The sequence below is a fragment of the Pseudopipra pipra genome, chromosome 5, assembly GCF_036250125.1.
Source record: "Pseudopipra pipra isolate bDixPip1 chromosome 5, bDixPip1.hap1, whole genome shotgun sequence".
NCBI lineage: Eukaryota > Metazoa > Chordata > Aves > Passeriformes > Pipridae > Pseudopipra > Pseudopipra pipra.
In genome coordinates, this window is record NC_087553.1 from 32069539 (window position 1) to 32092470 (window position 22932).

At 36.8% G+C, this 22932-nt stretch overlaps 1 protein-coding gene across 7 annotated transcripts in view; it reads left to right on the plus strand.

Annotated features, from left to right (window-relative positions):
• ATP2B1 (ATPase plasma membrane Ca2+ transporting 1) overlaps window positions 1-22932 on the plus strand; it is a 60212-nt gene that overhangs the window by 18621 nt on the left and 18659 nt on the right. For all 7 annotated transcript variants that reach the window (XM_064655481.1, XM_064655476.1, XM_064655482.1 and 4 more), the window contains exons 2-10: window positions 7078-7487; window positions 12639-12836; window positions 13692-13946; window positions 14027-14152; window positions 14521-14664; window positions 17248-17286; window positions 17610-17771; window positions 19119-19333; window positions 20498-20740. In XM_064655481.1, the coding sequence (XP_064511551.1) occupies window positions 7283-7487; window positions 12639-12836; window positions 13692-13946; window positions 14027-14152; window positions 14521-14664; window positions 17248-17286; window positions 17610-17771; window positions 19119-19333; window positions 20498-20740 (1587 nt within the window). In that variant the 5' untranslated portion in view covers window positions 7078-7282. The remainder of the gene's footprint in view (window positions 1-7077; window positions 7488-12638; window positions 12837-13691; window positions 13947-14026; window positions 14153-14520; window positions 14665-17247; window positions 17287-17609; window positions 17772-19118; window positions 19334-20497; window positions 20741-22932) is intronic.

A 22932-nucleotide genomic window follows, 5' to 3' on the forward strand; every position in this document is an offset into this window, starting at 1 on the left:
TAGTGATGTCGTATGTCTCATTTAACATGCACCTGTCAGATTTTGTGACCAGAACACATCTTGCAGTTTTTGGAATGCCAGTAAACTGCTGTAGTCTCACGATGCATAATTTTAGTAAGTAGTTTGCTATGCTACCATCCTACCATCCTTTTTTTTTTTTTTTGAAAAAGTTCAGCTTTTTGTCTTGTCATTTTTGCCAAAATGGTTTTGATAAATATTGATGAGAAAAGTGTGGTAAGTTGTTCCTGAATTTATTAATGTGAATATTTGTCAATAGATAACTTACTGCACACTTTAAAAAAAAAATCCACTTTTAGGCTTATATATTAAACAGTGTAATTATCCTAAATAAACATTTTTGTCCCAAACTGTGCAGGATTAAGTGACTTTAAATACTCAGTCATCTTATTTAGGACTAAGTGGATCTGAAGTAAAGGAAAGTATCAATGGGCATTGGGAAAACACTTTTTTTTTCTTTCACTTTAAACACCAGCAGGTTTGCCTTCAACCATCAGCTGCCTTAGTCTAAATTTTGGCAAGTCTACTCACCTCAAGTTAGCTGAAGTAGCTGACACACATAGTAAATGCATTTTAGGTACTTGAACACATTTAAAATTATGCTGGATGGGACAGAGTCCTATCTAGAGGTTAAAACTTTTTTTCTCCTGGGATTATAGTCTTAACTTCAAATAACCTGTTATTGCAAGCAGTCCTGTCAAATTTAGCCTTAGTTTAGTTTGATGTTATCACAGAGCAAAAAGTAGATGAGCCTAGTAAAAGGAAGTTCCAGGGCCTATGGGTGGAGAAAGGAGAAGCTGCCTGAGTGTTGATGAGAGCTGTGGACTGCGGAGACCCTTCGAGACATGGCTCTGTTAATGGATGTCTGGAATAAGTAATTCCAGTTTCCAGAAAAGTGTTTTAAGTAGTTAAAAACTTAGCTCTTTTGCATGATTTTGTGTCTTGAAATGTTTAGCTTCCTACGGACAACTCAGCATTGTAATATAAAATAGGAGATGATGAAAGCCTAGTATTTCAAATACATGGGAGACTCAATGCTTTCTCTAATGATCACATTGGTTTTGTGCTCTTGGGTTTTCCAGTATCTCTCAAAGTCTGATGTTCCTTGAAAGCGTTCACAGGTTTTTCTGAAGCCCTTCTTGTTGGATCGATTTGTCTGTTGTTGGATCAGTAATATCTGTTTAGTTATCTCAGAAAGCTAATGATTAGTTTAAGCTTTTGATAAAATAGTTTTCCTACTCAGAGTATTCTATACAGCACATTCTGATCTTGTTTCTTAATCCAGCTGCCATTCAGCTGGAGTTGAGTTGTGTTGTGAGTGTGGAAAGGCCGTGGCTTGGACAAGGCAGGGCAGTACGGACCTGTGCAGCTGGTTGACAGCATCATACAATGTCTGCTTGCTTGCTGGGCTCCTTGCAGAGGCTGTGGAGCAAACAGCTGCATAAGAGGAGGTCATTTTCTTCATGCCATAATAACTCACCTTCAATACTTAAATGATTTTTTTTTTCTTGCTGGTACCAAAATAGGAGGGAAATTATGCAGAAACCTGTGTGGGAACACTGCTAATTTGTATTACTACCAAACTGACTTCAGACTACTGAAGTCCTAATTTGTTAGCCATCATTTCAATAAGAAAAAAATTTGGGGTCTTAAAGCCAGGAAACCACTGCTGGATGAAACTGCTACTACAAGTCTCAATCGCAGTAGGCAGCAGCAATCCATAAGTGCCATAAATCACAGAGTGTTTTCGGTTGCAGGGGGCCTTTGAGGGTCATCTGGTCCAACCTCCCTACAATGAGCAGGAACAATACCAGTGTTTACATCCACTGGAGAATCTAAGCCAATTTTTATTTCAGATAGGTAAGTGCATCTGCTCCCAAGAGATTAAGCTTCAGAATGAAGTCAGATTTCTCTTTGAAAACTAAGGAAAAGTCATGACCTTTGGTGAATTTACCATTTATAACACATAAGCTGTAATAAGGGAAACTTGTCATTACAACACATTGGGCACATTTGAGGCTGAAGATGATATGATAAACTTTGTTTGTACCCTCTCCCTCTTAGCTCTTCAATCTACTTTTGCTCGTCTCTTCATAAGCTGAGCTGTCTGAGATGCTTGCACTAAAACAACAGCATGCCACTGAAATGATTTAACTCCTAGTTGTTCAGTTAGGCACATTTTAACTTATGGGATAGTGAGCTGTAAATGCATACTGTTTTGTATTAACATTTTGTTTTGTTAGCATTCACTGATATTTCTTGTGAAACAGGTGGTGAGTTTCTGTAGCCTGTCAAGTCAGTGTGAGGGTGTGTCTTCTACACTAAGACCCTCTAGAGCAGAAGACATCAGTCATTTTCAGTGTGATTCCCAGGTTACTTTCTAAGTTACAATTACTTTCCATTATAATAATATTCTATTTTAATAGTATTCCGGACAACTTCTTCCCCTTGTCTTTCCTCCCTCACCCACAACGTTATGTGATGGCTTGAAGCTGTGGAGCATACCTACACTAAAGTCCGCCAAGGCATATTATATATTTTTGGTATCTTAAAAGCTGTATTTTGAAACAGGTTAAAAGGCATGACAACTGAAACATATGGGACAGTTTTTATCACAGCAACCTTTTGGTACGCAGATCTGTCTGGTACTCATTGAACTAATTAGATTAAACAAAGGCTTTCCTGAGATAATCACTTTGCAAGCCCTTTCCTATATTACAGTGCCCAGCTTTTTTAGTGTGTTGTTGAGGGTCAAATGCTAGTACCAGCTAATGCTTAATATCTGAATGCATAGTGTTTGAGCAGATGTATAAATAAAATTGAATTATACAAGATCTATAGTTACCCAAGCTTTGACTTTTGAGGTATGAGTTTGCCTTGTTTTAATATTGATTAAGAAAATTGCATTTCCTATAGGTTGGTGAAGTATTACATGTAAATATAACTATAGGAAAGGCTTGGGTAGGGGTCCAAGGTATGCTAGGTCCTGTGCATCTGGGTAATAGTAATTGTGCCACTCAAACTCTACACTTGTCAGTGCATGGCCTCTGCGAACTATCTCTTCAAGGCAGCCTTAATTTTAATGCCTGTAAAACACATAGCTTTCTTTCAAACAGACGGAATTACTAAACACTAAATCACTAATTATTAAGTACTTTTACCTGTTATGGACTCCTTTTTGAAGCCTGATTAATGTTCAAAACTGTCTTGATGGTAGCTGCTTTTTGGGGCAGGAGGTTAATGTGAGTCTATGTTTAAAGTGTCATTACAGGAACGCTTTAAGAAACATGTTGCAGCTTCTAGCTCGATCAACACAGTGGAACTAAATAGGCTTGTAATCTATAGTCTCTTCATGCTTTGGTAAGCATCTCTACATGTAGACTTCTGTTTAGAGCTTGTCCTTTCTCCAGTCCAACTACAGAGGCTTACGAGGTAGTCAAACTTTTAATATTGAAAAAATTATCTAACCTTTGTTTCATGGGTTATGGTTTTGAATTATTATCTTTGTCTGGTAACAAAGCACACTCCCTTAGCAATAAATATTAATTTGATTTGGATAAGAAAGTTAAGCTGCAGTATTCCTCATAAGCAATTGCAATGACATGATATGTCGTGAAGTTATTACAGCCACAGAGCAGCAGGGTCTTTTTGGAGAGATTTGCATAAGTAGCCAAATCCTGCCTATGGGAGTAGGTGCTGCTACTCAAAGGTACCTCTGCAGCTTAAGTTTTTTAGTCACTTGAGTGCGAGAGACAATAGCTTTAAAGTTGTTCCTTGTCTCAGTGATATACAGACAAAGGATTATCCAAAAGTTGATGTGTCTAATGAAAGACTCCTCTAAATCATCCTGTGTGCAGCTTGTTAAAACTGGACACTAACACATAATTTCAACTGAATTAAACTTTAAATAGAGTGGAACTTCAGCTAAATGACTTTCAGCTTGATAATTCTTCTTTGAATTTAAAATTTGAGATATTAGCAGATTGGAATTTAAGAGGTGAATTGCTTTGAACTGTAGTGCTCCAGAGCTCACGCTACTCAAATAATGTATTTCAAATGGCTGATACAAGAATTGAGAACTGGAACAGTGGTCAAAACAAATAAAGTATTTCATTAGTTGATAAGGTAAATGCTATTAGATGATCTATGTATCTTAAAAACCACTTTCTTTTATGATACTTGAATTTCACTGTGATGGTTTCATTATGCATCGCCACTAATGTTACAAAAGTGGACTGTTGAAAGTTGCTTCACAGGAAGTGATTGGGTGTTGCAAGATTTTACATCAAACTGCATTAAGAATATTTCTTAAATAAAGTTTCTTTGCTGTTTCCTACAGAAAAATGCATGTTAAACTAAGTCCATTCTGTACCTGTGTGACAAGAAGCTATTGTGCTGTCTGTTGAAATGCTTGGTGAAAACGGGCTACCGAAGCAGATTTCTTCTGGAATTATTTCATGTAACAATTGATAATGTTTAAACAACTTTTATGATTTGGAGCAAAACTGCTCTTACTCAGTATTAAGAATTTGAAGAGTCTTCATGCTTTTCTTTTCAATTTTCCACAGCTCTTTCCTAACATGGATGTGCCAAATAATCTGTAACACTGCTAGCAGTGATCTGCAGAACTGCACTTTTTTGTGGTGTTGATGTAAGCTTACTGAATTTGTCTGTGAACCTTAAGGGTTCATTGGTATGTTAGGGTGCTATTGAGGTGCTTTGGAACATCTGAGAAGCCCTTTCAGTATAAACTTAGTAATAGCTAATCACTGTACTATTACTAATAAAAATGGATTTAGATGCATAGAGAGGCTAGAAATTGATGTGCAAAGCAAATTGAGTTATGATTAGGCAGTGTTACTGCTCTCAAGTTTACTTGCATATGAAAGCAAGTCTTGTCCACTTGATATACATACAGAGAGTGAGAGAATAAGTCTCAGAACTTTTTGATGACATGTGAGCAGTGACTAGAGCTGTAGCTTTTCCTATCCTCATCTCTTGGATTTGGGTGTATTTGGACATCAAGTGCAGGGCTCCTGCTAGAGGCTTGAACAGAGCTTTTCTTAATTAAAGTTGAATCAAGTGTGATGTAATTGGTTGTGGGGCATTCTGCTTGGTCTATTTTTGCCTAATTAGCAGCTGCAGCATCTTCTCCATAGCTATACAAACTCATTTGCCTGATCTGCTTCTTGTTGTACTGTCATAGCTTATGATCAGATGCCAGCTGATAAATCCTCCTAGGCTACCAGCTGGCCAACAGCATCTAGCTTTTGGGCATTAGATAACAATGTGGTACATCTTTAAAGAAAAATCTTTCATACATGATTTGCATGAATTTCTTCACTTGCAGGATACTCTAACAGGACACATTAGAGTCAGCTACATATTAATCAAAACTACATCCTAGCATGCAGGTTAACACCATCATCATGGACTCTTCAGCTGTTGTAATATTTTTTGGCAATTAACAGAGAAAACAATTAAGATTTAAAATTAATTTTTAAATTAGTTACTTTGATGTTATAGGATGTTGAAGTTTTTTGTGTATTAATATGGGTTGCTTTATCCTTTTTGTCACTCTTCAGAAAATGGCCATAGACAGTGCTTTTCTCAGAGTCTCCTGTGATGGGAAGAGAAGAGCAGTTTTAGTTCTGCTGGAGACGAGACTGTCACTTGTGGTCAGAGGACATCAGTTCAGGGTCTTCCAGCATCAGTGGTTGTCCTCAGTGAAAATGAAGTACTGTGATATGGTGCTTTAAATGATAGATTTACTGTAGCTGAAACTGATTGTTTCCAGAGCAGAGATCTGAGTTGTTCCTGGAACCAAGGCCTTAAATTTCAGGTAATTAGGTGCTTATACCTGGACTTAACATAGACACAGTGGTTCAGCTGAACAGTCCCCTAACTCAGCAGGGCAATAGCTAGGAATTTTTTCTTTGACTCTTTGCCTTTATAAAGCAATGCAGTCAGTGGTAACTATTTCCCTTTGCTAGGTATATGACACCTGAGGGTCTTGTTGACCCGGAAGTGTCTGAGTTATTGTTCATCTGAGCCTGTCACTCATAATGTTTTGCAGGGGAATATATTGTTACATGTGCTCATCATGCACCATTATGTCGATAAAACTGACTTACACAATCAGATGTCTGTCTTTAACACACAGCAGATCTTTATATAGGCATGAAGAGTTTGTGTGTGCACTGTATTATTGTGTAGATACATGTGTACATGCAAGGTGTGTCAGCCGAGCAGGAATTATATATAGAATGCCTGTGCAAGTTTAGAGTCCTGTGGGTAGATGTTAATTTCTCAGCTACAGTGCATTGATAATCAGACAGAAGAGCTGCTCTCAGTCTCCTTATCCCTTCTTTAGGAAGGTGGCAGGTATTATGCAATTTCCCGCTCTGTTCAGAGAACTAAATGCAGATACTATGGGAAGCTTGAGTTGGGATGAAATGGGCTGGAGCAAGGCTAAAACTGTCTGGACGTGAAAATGTATTAAGACTTAGGTCTGCCTGAAGATATAATCCTACTTATAATACAAGAGTACTGCATGGGCTAGCTTAGTGTTGAAATGGTTTTTCTTGAGGTTTGCACAAATGAATTAGTGGGAACACACAAAAGCTTGCTCTTCCCAAACTATAAGGTGAAAGCCTCATTGAAAACTGGGGATTTTTAACTTGAGTATGTTCTTACCCTATGTGATATCAGTTGTGGATGCTACAAACTCTATTTCCATGGAAATGGATTTAATTTTAGGTGATTTTAAAGGCTTCCTCTTGATGATGGACTATATGGACATACCAAGGAAAATGCAAGTCTTAAAGACAACAGTTGTTCTAAGAAGTTAATGGTTTAAGGAAATAAAATAATGCAAGGTTGTTTTGGTATGGGAAACGTCCATTTTATACCTTGTCACTCTTGCCCGCTGAATGCAAACTAAAAATATTATAGGAAATTAAGAAATTTCTTCTGTATCCTCAATACAATGAGTAGGGTTGTCTTAGGTATTTCAGTATAGCTGTTATGTAACTGAATATGTGTTTATTCTTTCCCTAGATTGTACATGCCTTTTGGTTTTGGGGAACAGAACGCACCATGGGACAACCTCAAAGATCTCTCCAGACGGGGTCTCTTACTTGGGTGATGTGTCTGCTCTCCTGACTGTCTTAATACCCAAAGGATTTATTTTCCTTTTGGAAATATTTTAAGTTGAAATCTTGTTCCTTACTGGAAATCGTCTACACTAAAGACTGCATGCATCATGGGTGACATGGCAAACAACTCGGTTGCATATAGTGGTGTAAAAAATGCTGTAAAAGAAGCTAATCATGGAGATTTTGGAGTTACTCTTACAGAGCTTCGTTCTCTTATGGAACTTCGAGCTGCAGATGCACTGCATAAAATACAGGAATGCTATGGAGATGTACATGGCATCTGCACAAAGTTGAAAACTTCACCAAATGAAGGTAAGCCAATTTTAACACTATTATTGAGGAAACTCCATTTAGGAAAAACCTTAGTCAGCAAACTACTTGTTTTAATATAACCAAGTTTATAGAAGTATTTTAGTTACCATAAGAAAATGTTGCTTCTTATTCCTCTAAGGCAGAGGTATTCCACAGTAATAAATAAGTGAGAGTTTTTTTCGACTGGTCTAAATGCATGTGAGATGCTGTATTAGTGGTGAAGTTGCACTTTGGAACAAAGTTCATTGGTGTAGGCATCCACGTATGAAGTAGCAATGCAACATAGCGATGTTCAACTTCCTTTGAAAGCATAAATTTTGTGAATAGCTCATATGACCTATAGTTCACAATTCAGATCATGCTGTTGTAGAGGCCAAGGTTTTAATAGTCTAATGCAGGACTTATTAATACTTTGGTGTTGCCACCTAGTTCTTGCATTCCCTATTGCAACAATTTTTAAAACTGGTGGCATCTGTTTTCTATTTGTGCTACACTGAGTTCTTAATAGCAGGATCTAGTTTTTAAATCTATAGTATTTCTGTAAATTTCATTTGAGCTGTCCGAAATAACTATCAATACAGCTTTAAGCATTAACATGTACTGTCACTCTTAGTTGAAGGTTTACAAAGTGATTACACAATCTTACTCTCTAGAAATAAGCATCTTTAAAGTCTTTGCTGTGTTTGACTGAAGTAGCCTTCTGTTGTGTGGCTACCTGATGCTTTTACTCTCTAGAGTTACTACTCCAAGACAGACTGTACAAATGTGAATAAATAAATAAATTTATCAAATCACCTTCCTGAGAACCTTCCAGAAGTTTTCCTTAAGGACCTGGCCATCTCTTACTACTTTCTTCCAAGCTCTAAGTGTCAACTTGTGAAAAATGCAAGTCACACTTCATAAAATATTTAAACTGTAATATCTACAGTAAACTGTAGATAGATAAAAGTACTTAAAAGTAACTGGAACTTATTGTGAAGTCCTGCAGTTGGGAGTGATTAAGAATTACCAAAATCAAGATGTCAGCAGATTGTGGTGTCTCTGCATTTAAGCACTCACATAGCTTTTAACCAATGTATTGTCATGTTGGTGGCAGTAAAATACCTGCTGTCTTAATCCTGGAGAGCCGTTGCTTTCTGTTCTTCACAAATGCTATGGAAAGATTTGTCTCCTTGGACCAAGAACAGCCTACTAATGCCATAAGGTACCTCTGGGTACATTAGTATTTAGCATGTTTTGTCTTGATCTCCTTCTGAAACCAGATTTCCAGACTCCTGAAATTATATCAGTACATGAACTGGATTTCTCTTACCAAACTGAAAGTAGCCAGCTGACATGGCTGACCTACCAGTGAATGGGAGTAGACCAATTTCAGGATGAGGAAGTTTGTAAAATATAAGGAGTGCAAAATTCTGTTCCTTGGCATTGGTGGAGTTGTGAAGTATGTGTGTGAACCACTACAGTGTACAAGCAGTGTAACACGTTAGATAGACCAATAGTCTCCTGTTACCCTGTCGACCTGCTGCATAATACTGAAAGGCAGTTTCTTTTCTCAGTGGAAGGGGACACAGTTTTCTATAATCAGGAGTTTAACCGAGAGTTGAATCCTGTTTTACAGTGATCTGCAAGGTTTAAGATTCATTATTACTAGGCGGGCATACAATTTTAGATAGTCATGATGCACTAAGCACCAAATACCTTGTAAACTGCAGGTTTCACTTTGTCTCTTAATGTAACAAACAAGTTGACACATGGGAATGATGAGTCTCAGCATACTAAAACTAGAAAGGGTTAGATGACCTTTCCTGCAGATTGATTGGGCAGTACCAAGGGCTACGTGATCAAGGCCTTTCCCTTTCAAAAGGATTTGACATTTAGATGTACGCTGCAATCAGTTAAATACAACAACTGACTTGATAAAAGGGCACCATCTTTTTAAGTGTGAGTGAAGTTCATAAACACACCGAGGCCTCAGCAGTTGAATATGTTAATTAGCTCCGAAAAGGTTAAGTAAGATGAGTTAGAGCAGTGTCCTCTACAGAGGTGTCATTTTGACTCTGAATCACTACATGAATCTTTAGAGAACCAGCCTCTCTGTCAGGTAAGCTGCTATAAATTTGTCAGGGAGAGTACTGGAGAGATCTTGTAAAGGTAGAACTAGGTCTCCACTTTGTCAAATTCAAGTTGTAAGTATAGAAAGGGAGACATTTCTAATGGAAAAAAATCTGGGCAAGATCTTGCACAGGCAAGATCTGTGCAGAAAACTGCTACGTGTTATATTAGTGTTACATTAGAACTGTGTTACACTAGTTCTAATCTTTGTAATCTTCAAGGCCCTATGACACTTCTTCCTAATTAGATGCTTTCCTTATGATATGAAACACTGACCACTACGCAATTACTAGTGGCTTCATAGGAAAAATACAGGTAGTTCTGACGTGCTACATAGTGGATGAGTTCATCTTGTTGCTATGAAGTTGTTGACAATGTAAGGCAATATCTGTTTTCAGACAAAATTTGGGTCAGACCAATCTGATTTGAAATGAGAAATGGGAGCAGTCCTTTACCAGTATTACTTAAAAAAAGGACACTGAGCAGACTTTACTGCTTACATGTATACTAATGTGCAAAATGAATGTTTGACATATCTTTAATGGCAAAAGCCTGTCTTATATTCTGGACAGATAAACCACCATCAGTATTTCCACAGGTCTACATAGTTTTGATTGTCTAGTAACTTCTAGATTTCTAATAAAAATGGTATATGAATATTGTATATTAACTAGTCCCTTGCCTACACCATCTATAACGCTGCTGATGCTTTTGAGAAAGCGCGCAGGATCACCCTTGAGGAGAAAAGGCAACGCAGAAAGAATTGTGCCTTGCAGAATATACCACCTAAGGAGTCTTTCTGTTGTGCCTTTTGCAACCGGACATGCCTGTCTTGTATTGGCCTTTTCAGCCACTAATGCACTTGTAACAAACGTGGGTAGAGCCCTTCCCAAATCTTCATTCGCGAAGCCTAGCCATGAGTCCCTTGCCTACTATTTTTCACACTTGACCTCAAATAGCATAAATTGCCATAGTTAAGACACATAATGAACAATATAATGGCAGTAGTTTTGACCTCAGGACTGTAGAGTGTTAATTGTGAAATTGCCAGCTGTGTGTTAAATGCAGCAAGTTCATTAATGGTGCATGGTGTATTATGGTGTATACTAAAATTACAAATGAGTTTTGTCTTTGCTAGACTTACTAATATTTCTAAGTGGTTCTGATAGTAGCCTAGACGTTATATGGCCTTGTTGAGAAATGCTTTTCATTCTTCATAGACCAGTGCTGTATTTCCAATGTTCTACACTGTGGTACCCTGCAAAGGGAGGAGGAAAGTGATGCTGCTGACACTGTGTAAATAATCTTCCAAACTTTGCCATGTTAAAAAGAATAGAGAAGTGATATCTACTGCAAAATCACAATATGGCCCAGCCTTTTGGAATGGCCAAGCTGTCCTGAGTTTCTGTAACATATAGCTTGATTTTGAAAATAGTCTTGTGGTGCTCTTTGAGCTGAAAGTATGCGCCTTAAAGCTTGAATTGCAAGAAGTGTAGTGTTATGGCTGATGAGGACAATTGCTCCTTTGTATTAAACCTTCAAAGGCATGAATGCAGGGTGAATCGAAGAGTGTTAGAATAAATCTAATGTATTATACACACAAAGAGTATGATTAATACATTTCACTTTTGAAAAGATCTGCCCATAATATTTTGCTTTTCAGTTAAGTGATTACATAGCAGTTGTTAGCTTTTAAAAGTGAGTTTTGCAATTCAGTAGTCTTATCAAGGTGTCTTCTCAGAATCACAGAATATACCAAGTTAGAAGGGACCCACAAGGATCTTTGAATCCCACTCCTTGTGATGTCTTGAAATATCGTGTGATGATTCTAGTAAATGTCCATTACAGGTGTTAAGTACACTACTTATTGTTGAGAGCAAGTTGCAGTGGCTACTGTTCTTATTGATTACCTAGTACATTTGCAATGCCTTTATCAATAAGCAGTTGGGTTAACTATTAAAAAAGTTGTTTCTAAGAGAATAGTTGTCTTTAAGCAGGTACTGATAATCTTGGGGGCAATATGGTTGAAGTGTTGAGATCTTTGGTCTGAAAAGCATGGCTGGATGTTTGACCATTTTGCTTTGAAAAATATGCCAGTGGCTTCATTCAGAATGGTGAGTGAGACAACTGTTACAGGAGTAAACAGGAGGGGTACTTACAGAAGACCTTGAGTGCATGACCTTGCACTGAATATTCTTGGTATTCCTTTATTTTTAAGGTCTTGGCATGCAGTACCCTTTAGTGAAAGACCCTTACTCTTGCCTGCTAGTGTCTGTTAAGGTTGGTACAAGAATTGAGATAGAAGAGGACTCAAAGAAGTATGCTATATAAGAAAGAGGATAGGTACAGAACTGAGGTGACAGACCCTGCACAGTGCTAAATATAGGCTCTCTCTGTGTGAGAGAAGATAGTGAAGCTTCAGAAGGGCAAAATCTACTGTCCAGGTGGGAGTAGCATCATAAAATAGTTGCCTCTTTCCACATGATGCCTGGAGAGCTTCGATAACTGTTAATAGTATTTTATATAATAAATAATACTCTAATATAATAGTATATTATTATAATATGTGATTATAAATGTTACATTAATTTTAGGATCCTAGGATGCTGTCTCTTAATACAGAATCCCTGTAGTGGGAAACAGTACTACCTTCACAGGTTGTGGTCTTGCTAAAGCTTTATGGTGCTACTCAGTCTCAATAGTTGTAACTACTAATGATCCTGTCTTGCAAACTTTTTTACTTTGAACAAAGGTATGAGTGTTACTATTACTCTGTTACTATGTCATATTAAGTGACATACTAAGCAGGTGGACCGTCAACTTTGTTTTGGCAAGGTGAGAATTATAAAATATAGCTGGTTTTCTAAAGTGACTGACTTAAAGGTAATACATACATAATTATATTTAAGATATGGCTTTTTGGTATTGTTACTGAAATATGGAGTGGGACTTGATTCCATGAATGGGAAACATCAGTCACTTCTAGTGGGAGGGAGAAATTCATAAAGTGTCAACTAACTTTGTCTTATTGTTAAATAGGTTTAAGTGGAAATCCAGCAGATATAGAAAGGAGAGAAGCAGTTTTTGGGAAGAACTTTATACCTCCTAAAAAGCCAAAAACATTTCTTCAGTTAGTATGGGAAGCACTACAGGATGTTACATTAATTATATTAGAAATTGCAGCCGTAGTATCCTTGGGCCTTTCTTTTTACCAGCCTCCAGGAGGAAATGAATCATGTAAGTAAACTTTTTTTTAAAAGTAGGTATCTACTTTATTATACTACTGACTTTCCTGGTCCAATGTGCCTGTACTGTAAATCTGATGGGAGACAGTAAGTCAGTGGAAAAGCAGCTTATTGTTCCTTATTTGAGAGCGTACTGCTAAAACTCTAGCTTGCCTTAAAAGGGCTACATGAGATTTCCCTGGTCATGATCTGGTATCATTCTGACCACAATAATGCCAGAGGTAAATTGCAAGCAGCAGGAGCAAGGACTTTTCTTAAATCCAGCAATGTTTCTGTGCAAGTGGGTTTTTTTTAGCTTTGCCTCAAATATTTAAGGAATTTATAATTTGCAGTCATGGGCTTTCTCTGAGGAGTCAGCAAGTCTTAAATTTTCCTTGATTTGCAATATGACACTGGTAACTTTCTAATTTAAGAAATGAAGATATATTTATGCTTCTAAACAGAAAATAAAGGGATCGGGCCTTCACTGAACTGAATTTTTGCAATGATATCTGACTTGTTAAGACAAAGATAAAGTGGGATATGTTAAGAAAGCAGAAGGTGATTAACTAGTCTGGCATTCTTATGCCATCACTTAACAAGATAATAAGGACAGGTAACTTTCTATATTGACTTCTCTTGTGTTCAGATAAGCAGGGTGGTTTAAATTCCTCAAGTTGCTCTAGCTTTCAGGTTCTTTAGCTTCTTTATGTGTTACCCTTATGGAAAATAAAGGTAAAATCATGAAGAAGGCTAGCACAGAAAATGTTTAGCAACTATTAGTAGTTTCTTTGTTTTGGCAATTTTTTTTATAGTTGAAATAACTATCCATTTGGACTTTGTTAAATCTAAAACCTCTTTTCTGCAGTATGTGGATCAGTAAATGTTGGTGAAGAAGAAGAGGAATCTGAAGCAGGTTGGATTGAAGGAGCAGCAATCCTCCTATCTGTAGTTTGTGTGGTATTAGTAACAGCTTTCAATGACTGGAGCAAGGAGAAACAATTTCGGGGATTGCAGAGCCGTATTGAACAAGAACAGAAATTCACAGTCATCAGAGGTGGTCAAGTCATCCAAATACCAGTAGCTGACATAATTGTTGGAGATATTGCACAAGTGAAATATGGTAAACATATTTTTAAAGTTGAACTTTCTTTTAGTTTTAAAAAAGGAACAGCAGTCAACATACCCAGTGATCTTTTGTAGGTGACCTTTTGCCAGCTGATGGTGTACTCATTCAAGGAAATGACCTCAAAATTGATGAAAGCTCACTGACTGGAGAATCTGATCATGTTAAGAAATCACTGGACAGAGATCCTATGCTGCTATCAGGTGTGTAGCATATGGCAATGCTTGAAGAAAGTGGCTTTTTTCTAGGGTAAACTAGTTTTTTAAAATGTTGAGGTTAAAATCTAGCGAACTGTACCTTGTTGACTCCTAAAAGTATCCCAACCCAGTGTTACTGCTACAAAACTGTCAGAGGGAACAGACTCTTAAAACTGACAAACATTTTGTGTAGCTGCTGATGATTTTCCTTTTCAGATAGCTTTGGTGATTAAAGCTTTAGAGGAGCACAGTGGTGTATATACACATTTTCATTTTGTTAATGTGAAGTTTGAATACTTATTTCCTTAAAGTACTTATGTGGTCTGCCATATAACTGCTGAAGTCATGGTGGAAAACCTGATTTAATCTTTCAGGTACACATGTGATGGAAGGCTCTGGAAGAATGGTGGTAACTGCTGTAGGTGTTAACTCTCAGACTGGAATCATCTTCACCTTACTTGGGGCTGGAGGAGATGAAGAGGAGAAGGAGAAGGAAAAAGAGAAGAAGGACAAGAAAAGTAGGCATAATAATCTCAAATTCCTAGGGAAGGAGGGGTGAACTCTTGAATGTTACTAGATAAAAACTTTTTTTTTTTAGTTATCTGGAGCCAGAAATCATTTTTTACAATTCATACTTTCCATAGGTTTCACAGGAAAAAAGACCAACTTGAGTCCGGTGACCTAAGAGTGCTACTTTGAACTCTTGTCACGTGGATTTTTAATTAAACTTCAAATCTCATTGATCAAATAGAGTTTGGAAAGTTTACCACTCCTAATCAGCCATGCTATTTATAAATAGTTAAACTGTCATCTTCTGTAACTTCAAAGTACATTCATGTTTAATAGCAAATATTTGTTTATGGCAAACAGGTTATTATATAATTCAACCTAGTAAGAATCTAGTTCTGCATTTGACAGATAGAAAATGTCCCTTTTAGGGCATTCTTCTGGGACACTTGAAGGGAAAAATGTATCTTTTATACTGCTGTGGATAGTTTAAGCATATATGAGACTGATTTTAATAAAAGATGAGCAGATGGCTTCTCCTGCTGCTCCTTTTCTTCCAGAGGTGAAGTTTTGAATGCTCAGAGGCAAATCCCTGGTGGCACTTTAATCCTTATTTTCGGAGGGATGAGGGGCTTATAACTGAGTGTATTTTGGAGCCCTTCCATGAAGAGTGGAGTGGGCTGTCTTCCTTATTATAAGGTTACTTATCTAAGCTGTAGCCTTTACCCTTAGAATCAAAACTTAGAAATGTTAAGCTTTTAAGTAATGTTTTGATAATAACGCTTACAAGGCATGGTACAGATTTTTCAAGAAACTGCTATGAAGTCTACTGGATGGGACTGAGTCTGAGGGTTCTTGACAGCAGAACCAAAAAACATAAATATAAATCAAAACATACTTTTTCATCACAGGAATATGAAACAATAATGGAAATTATACAGAAATGTGATTAAGAATCTCAAGGGTCTTCAAACTAAGGAGCCAATGGTTGAAGTGTGTGCTCTGTGCAAGAATTGGGATTGAACTCTTGTTGTCTTGACCTAACACACAAATACTTTTCAAGTTTCTAGAAGGATCAGAATTGTAAAAAGTAGTAAATTTCTTCAGAAGGTAGAAAAATGGTTACAAGAAGAATTGAAAGTTCTAAATGAGTTTCAAGCATGATAGTGAAGACCTGCAACACTTCCAGGGGTTAGTGTGAAACAGTTGCCATCCTAAGGCCTCAACACTTGCAGGTTTTTTTTTTTTTGTCTCCCAAGATAGATAGCTTCCTCTTTCCCTTAAGTTAGGTGCATAATAAGATTCTCCTTGGTAAAATTCAGGTTAAACTAAATTAGCCTCTCTGTGAATGTTAAGGAGATTAAAGGGACTATATTTAGTTGGCTGTGTATGGCTTGGTGCAGAGTGAAAGCAAATGTACAAGGAGATAATGTATGAACAAGGAGCTACAAGTAACTCAAGTGTAGAACTTTGCTCTTGTAAGAGAGAGAGGGTACCTAGGAAGGAAAAAATACTAAATTAGGAAACAATGACAAGTTCTTTAGAAGTCTGAAGTGGCATCTTCTGGAGAAAATGAACATGCTATTTTTTTTTCCTCGGCTGTTGAGGGAATGCTTGGGGGGAAATCTTAGTTATAGAAATCAGACTATGTGTCTACAGTAATAGTGTAATGGAGGTGTTAAATGCCACACACACTTGATAACTTGATTTTCTTCTACCTGAGTACTCTTGTAAATTTCAGTCTACATAACCTAGGGCCAAATTTGGTGAGTTATCAAAGCTACTGAAAATTTCTGGGTTTTGTTGTTCTAAGTTCCTCAATTAGCCCTAAAAGTAAAGTTTGTCACTTGCCAAGCCCCCCAAACAACATAAGATGTGTTGGTCTTCCAATGTTGGTCTTAACAATGTTTCACTTGTTAAATTCTTTCATTATTTTGCCGTCCTTCTTTATGATCTCTTGTTGAACTCTGTTTCTGAACACAGGTAGGAGTGATATTTTATTATGAACTCAAGCTAGTCTTATAGTGATGTATCATATTTGCTTACAGATTATGTTCATGTAAATAGGGTTAGCATAGATCAGTAATCCAGTGGTATGCCTCTGTTAAACTTGGCTGTAGATTTAGAAATATTTTATACTACGGTAGCTTCTGCAATGTTGTACAAAAAAAGCACTGATTCTGGAAGTGAGATCCTGCAGTTCATTTGCAGTAGTAATCAGATACTGGTGGCAAGTGTTAGAAGAGCAGAGCAAGATGGAGGCAACCAGAATCACTTTAATATAACAAATATATTTCATAGAAAAATGTGTCAACAATCTTTTTAAAGCTTTCCTCACAAGCAGTAAGTGTCTGTGTCAGTAATTTGTGCAAACTTAACCATGGTAGATTAACATTGCAGCAGTTTTGTATGGGAAAAGTAAAGTCCAGAAAACTGATGTGAGCTGTTTCTCTGAGCTGACTTACGTTTTACTTGTTTTTTTAAATGCAGTTGCTTGTTTCAGCAGATTAATGTAGTCATTATATATAAACATAAACTTTAAAATGAATTCTGCACAGCAAATTTAAAACACAACTTGTTCCTCTCTCTGACAGGTAAAAAGCAAGATGGAGCTGTTGAAAACCGTAACAAAGGTAAATGCAGGTTCTCTGATCCTTTCTTGCAAGTCTCTATTTTCTGAGTGTGTATGTAATGAATACAGACTTTCCTATAAAAATACATATTGAATCCTTAGATCCAGAGTGCTTATGCTAAGGATGGCATTAAGTGAAACTACCCAAAACAAATGCTTAACTGAACTTTGGATTCCAGCACCTACACCCAATACACTTCTTTAAACATTCACATGTAGTATGGCCTGTCTGGATACAAGAATACACAGTACTGGTGTTAAACTCTTTTAAGTACCAGTGATTTAGGGGACTCCTCAATGGCTAATTTTTTTCCTACCTTCTAGCTAAAGCTCAAGATGGTGCAGCCATGGAAATGCAACCACTGAAGAGTGAGGATGGTGGGGATGGAGATGAGAAAGACAAGAAGAAAGCAAACTTGCCAAAGAAAGAAAAGTCAGTTCTCCAAGGCAAACTCACAAAGCTTGCGGTTCAGATTGGCAAAGCAGGTATGATGTCTCAGTACCCTCCTTATGCTGATGCTATGTTGGAATTAAGTTTGAACATGCATAGTTTGTGAGGAGATAAAATAATCAAAGCACTCAGGGCTAGCTACTTACCTTAAGTGCAAAGTTCTAATGCATGGAAGTATTCTGTTCTGCCTGAGTATGCTTATGGCCTCTCAAACTGTGTCATGTGGATGGCTTTTATTTTTCCTTGATTTAAACAGATTCAGGCTTTCAAGTGCCAGCTTCCAGGAGAGAAAATTCCAGCTTCATAACATTAGACAACTGTTAGTAGTGATCTTTTTCGATAGGATATGACAATTAGCAATGTATCTAGAGAATTATAGATTGAGTGAAATCTGGGAAATGCGGTAGGGTCAACTAGGTTATCTCTGGTACTTTCAGAGGCTTAGGAATTTCCACTTAACATATGCCTTGCTGATATGTAACTTTTTTTTTCTATGAGATAATATTCAGCTGTCTTGTCAAAATATTTGGTAGATTGTTGCTGCTTGAAAGTAGACTAAAAGAACAGTGAAGTTCAGTGTAAATTTTAGGCTACGTTATCTAGTGTGTGGTAGTTTCATTCAAATATTTCAGGATTTATTTTTGTTCAGTAGAATTATTGAATGATTCAGGCCAGAAGCAACTTCTAGAACCTCAAGAAGGGCTGACTTCAGCATCTGTGTCATTAAACTGCTACAGTCTGTGGACAAAGCAATTAAACTTACAGCTGTAGCACTCCATAGTTATGTATAGCAATGTTAATTTTTCAGAGGAACTTGTACTAACAAATGGTGAATAAAGCTTCCATGGTATGTTTAGTATAAACTACTGTTCTTGTCAAATGTGTTTTTTTCATGTATTTCAAAAGCTCTTGTTTTCCTTTATGTACCTTTTGACCCATTGTAATTACCCATGTACCCTTTAATACCCATATACTTCATGCATGGATTTTTCTATCCTGCTGCTTTGAGACAGTGCATGCACTGAAGCACTCTTCTGAATCAATTAGCAGTACAATCGTTGAAGGCCTGCTGAATTTTTTCACTTCTTATTTCTGCTTAGTCAATTGACTTTGTGTCCTGCTCATAATTAGCTGTATGCTTTTCAATTAAATGGAAGAAAAAATGATTTTAGAAATTGCTAGGTGAAATGCATGAGGAAATACATGCTTTGGAAGTTGGAACATCCATGAGAACTACCTCAATGTTTTGACTTGACTGTTTAAAATCTTGGTTATAAACTACTTCTATAAAGGTAGAAGTATTTTGTACTTGACTTACCTACATCTGTCTTGCCAAATATTTGAGATAATTTCTGAAAACTTTTTATTCTCTTTTTAACAAGGTTTGTTGATGTCTGCAATCACAGTCATTATCCTTGTGTTATATTTTGTAATTGATACCTTCTGGGTTCAGAAGAGACCTTGGCTTGCTGAATGTACACCAATTTATATTCAGTATTTTGTGAAGTTCTTCATTATTGGAGTTACAGTCTTGGTGGTGGCAGTACCAGAAGGTCTTCCACTTGCAGTCACTATATCTCTGGCTTACTCTGTTAAGGTAAGTGGATAGAGGGGGAATAGATATTAAAGGTAGATTGGTGTATTCATCAGCTCTTAAATCTAAACTGACTTATGCTGCATCACACAGATATAATAGACTGGGAAGAAGCTTTTCTTGTTGCCATAAACTACAAAGAATTCTACTGCAGTACTTTTCCTCATCTCTGAATACAGGCTAACTTGAACAGTGAGGATTGCCAGCCTGTTGTCACCAACTAAAGATGAATGGGTTCAGTACATAGCATTGTACCATTTATTTACAATAAATAGATGTTTAAGAGTTTGCAAATAACATTATTCTGTAAGCTTGAACTTCTACCTAGCTGAACTGTTAAGCAGCTGCTACAAAAGCTTCCAGATTGATTCTCCGTGAAGATGGAATACTGTAAAACACTTAGCTTTCTGTTTATTATACAGCATGTTTTTTAACTTAAGCTGTTTGTTTTCTTAATTTTCTTACTGTTTCAGCATGCTGAGACTATTTATTTGAAAATCTAATTATAAAGACAATCAGTGCTTAGGGTGTGTCCTAAAACTTAACTTATATCACTGACTAGTAGTGGCCTTGTTGTATCACTTGAACTTAATCTGCCTCTTGGAACTGAAAATACTATACAAACCTGTTAAGTAAAGAATTTAAAGCAATATTTAAGCTATGAAACTTGTGTAGTCTCACTGTTTTAGTTGAAACATTAGGCTCCCGGTTTGTATTTTGGTTTAAGTCTGAACCTAGTATCTCAGTAGTCTGTATTATCTGTGGTTCACATAAGTCTAACACAGCTTATTTGATCTTTGTTGTAAGCAGAAAGACTTTTTAAACATTGTATCTGGTAAAGCTAAAACTTTACCTCTCTTTCTAAATGTCATCATAAGCTATTTGGTCGTAACAGTTGGAATAGTATCAGTAGTCTGTGTGACAGGCAGATACGTGAGATTAAGACTGTCTTTATGTACGTTGTACAAAATGAAGTTTACTGCGACATAATAGACTTAAAGGAATCTGTAGTGAATGTGGCAGCTGCAAATTCTTCCTCTGAAAGATGCCAGATAACTTACTGAGTGTTTTCTGAAACTGCTGTGTAAGACTGGACTTCTTAAATGAGGATTTCTGAAGTGTGAAGTAATGGTTATGAATCGCTGCTAACTGCTTTTATTTCCTTAGAAAATGATGAAAGATAATAACTTGGTGAGACATCTGGATGCATGTGAAACAATGGGCAATGCTACAGCGATTTGCTCAGATAAAACAGGAACATTGACCATGAACAGAATGACAGTGGTCCAAGCCTACATCAATGAAAAACATTATAAAAAAATTCCAGAACCAGAAGCTATTCCAGAGAAAACCATGGCTTACCTTGTGACAGGAATTTCTGTTAATTGTGCTTATACTTCCAAAATACTGGTAAGTGGATTTCTTCATTCCAGTCAAGATAACTAAACTTCCTCAAAAGATGCAAATTGTCTGGGGGCCACGTGGTAGGCAGTTAAGTTGTGGCACAATGCAGCATAAGGTGTTTTGTACGTACTGTAAATTTCTGAACTCTTCATTTGAGACTAAATGGAAAAAAAATAACTTATTTCAGTTGGAATTGGTAATTCAAAGATACAATCTCAGGAAGATAACTTTCTCTAAGTTCACAGTTGTGTCTAAGTTTGTTTTTATAAATGAGACTCTTTACCTTACTTGAAGAGCGTCTTGGCTGGATTTGAGTGCTACTTCAAAATAAATATATGAGTAGTACAACATTAAGCAGACTGTAATGAAAAAAAGTAAGTATAGCTGAGGATCTACATGGATTTTTTTTTTCCAGATACCATTGTATAAGTTTGTAGGCTTTAGAATTGTACTATATTTGCTCAAATATTGAGACTTGCAAAATATTTTGAAATTTAAAAAAATTTTTGAAAATTTTTGAAATTTAAATACTGGACTATTTAGCATTTTTGCGTGCATTATTTTCTGAAACTCTGAACATAGCTTCATTGCTGTAAATATTCCAATATATTACCCAACATTTTTTAAGGCAGTAAAAAGTAAAAGTAGTAATTAGGATTTAGTAAATAAATTAGTACTTCAAGATTTAGTAGAAGCCTCTACTATGAATGCTTTATATACAAACTGCAGCAAAAACTCCGTCCAAAAGCTGCTTTTCAGCCAATAAAAATGGTACTTCTGTAAGAATTTCCTCAATAGCTGTACTTGAGATAGCAAGTCAAGTTTAACAGCACTGATTTTTCTGAAACAAGATGGAAATACTACTGATGAGTTTATAGCATGTGAAGAGTTTCACAATCTGTTTTCTAAAGCCGGGGAAAAAAAAAGGTAGCTGCATGTAAACTGACCAAGTCCCTTACTGCTATCATTTTAACCAAATTATGTCCAATGCGGTCAGAGTTAGTCTGCTTTACAAAATCAGAGAGGACTAAAAGAGACTGCTTGAGATCCTCTGTTCCAGTTCCCCTGATCAAAGCAGGATCAGCCAGGGCATGTTGCTCAGGGCTATGCTTAGTCAGGCTCTAAGAATCTCAAAGGATGGAGACTCTGCAATCTTTGGGCAGCCTGGTCAAGTACTTGACTACCCTTAGAGTAAAAAAGTATTTCCTTATGTTAAAATGGAATTTCAAGAGCTTCGGTTTGTACCCATTGCCTGTTGTCCTCTCACTGGGCACTACTAGGAAGTCTAGCTTGGCTGTCTTTACATTGTTCCACCCACCTGCCTTATTCAGGCATTTAATACATTCTCATGCATTTCTTCCCCAGAGTCTTCTTCAGACTGAACAGTCTTGGCCCTTTCAGGTTCTCCTCATATGCCAGGTGCTCTAGTCCCTCCCTTTATTATCTTTGTGTGCCATGGGTGTACTTGTGCCTGGATGTTGATACCTCTCGTACTGGGGAGCCCAGAACTGGACACTTTAAACTACTTGTTAAAGTGAACATTTTGAAAGTGCAAGTATTCAGTATTGCCAAATTCAAAATCTTGCAGCTCTGAATAATGCAAACGGATCACTGACTTACGATTAATGTAGTTCAGCTCTAGCTGCCTGAGGCATGTCAAACTGAGTAAGCGCTTCTCCCTTTTTTGCTGCAAACTACACTGCAGTGTTATAGCTATATAAGTCAAATATCTCAAAAGAAATACTTCTTTACTTATAGGACTAGTATGTGCATATCCCACATTGTTGAGATAAGAAACTTGTTCTGGTATTAAAGGGTTGGAAACTTGATTCTGAACTCTTTCCAGTTAAGTAGGCCATGGCCTGGAAAACAGAACTTGTAGTGAGACTTAAGAAGCTTAAAGACTTAGTTTGTTCAGAAGAAGGCTAACCGGTGATGTGATCGTAGTCTAAGTCATTGAGGAAGAATTATTACAGGAGAGGATACTTTAATTTAGCAGAAATAATGCAATTTAGCTTGCTTAAATCAGTTCATGTGAACTTACCTGTATTTTTAGAATCGAAAATAATTGTTCAGGGCCTACAGTTGATCCGATAAGTATTTCAAGTAATAGAAAATGCCTTTTAGAAAGATTGTGTTGATTGATACAAATTTAATGGGTGATTTTTGAGTCTGAGAAACAGACTGAAGGATCCTAA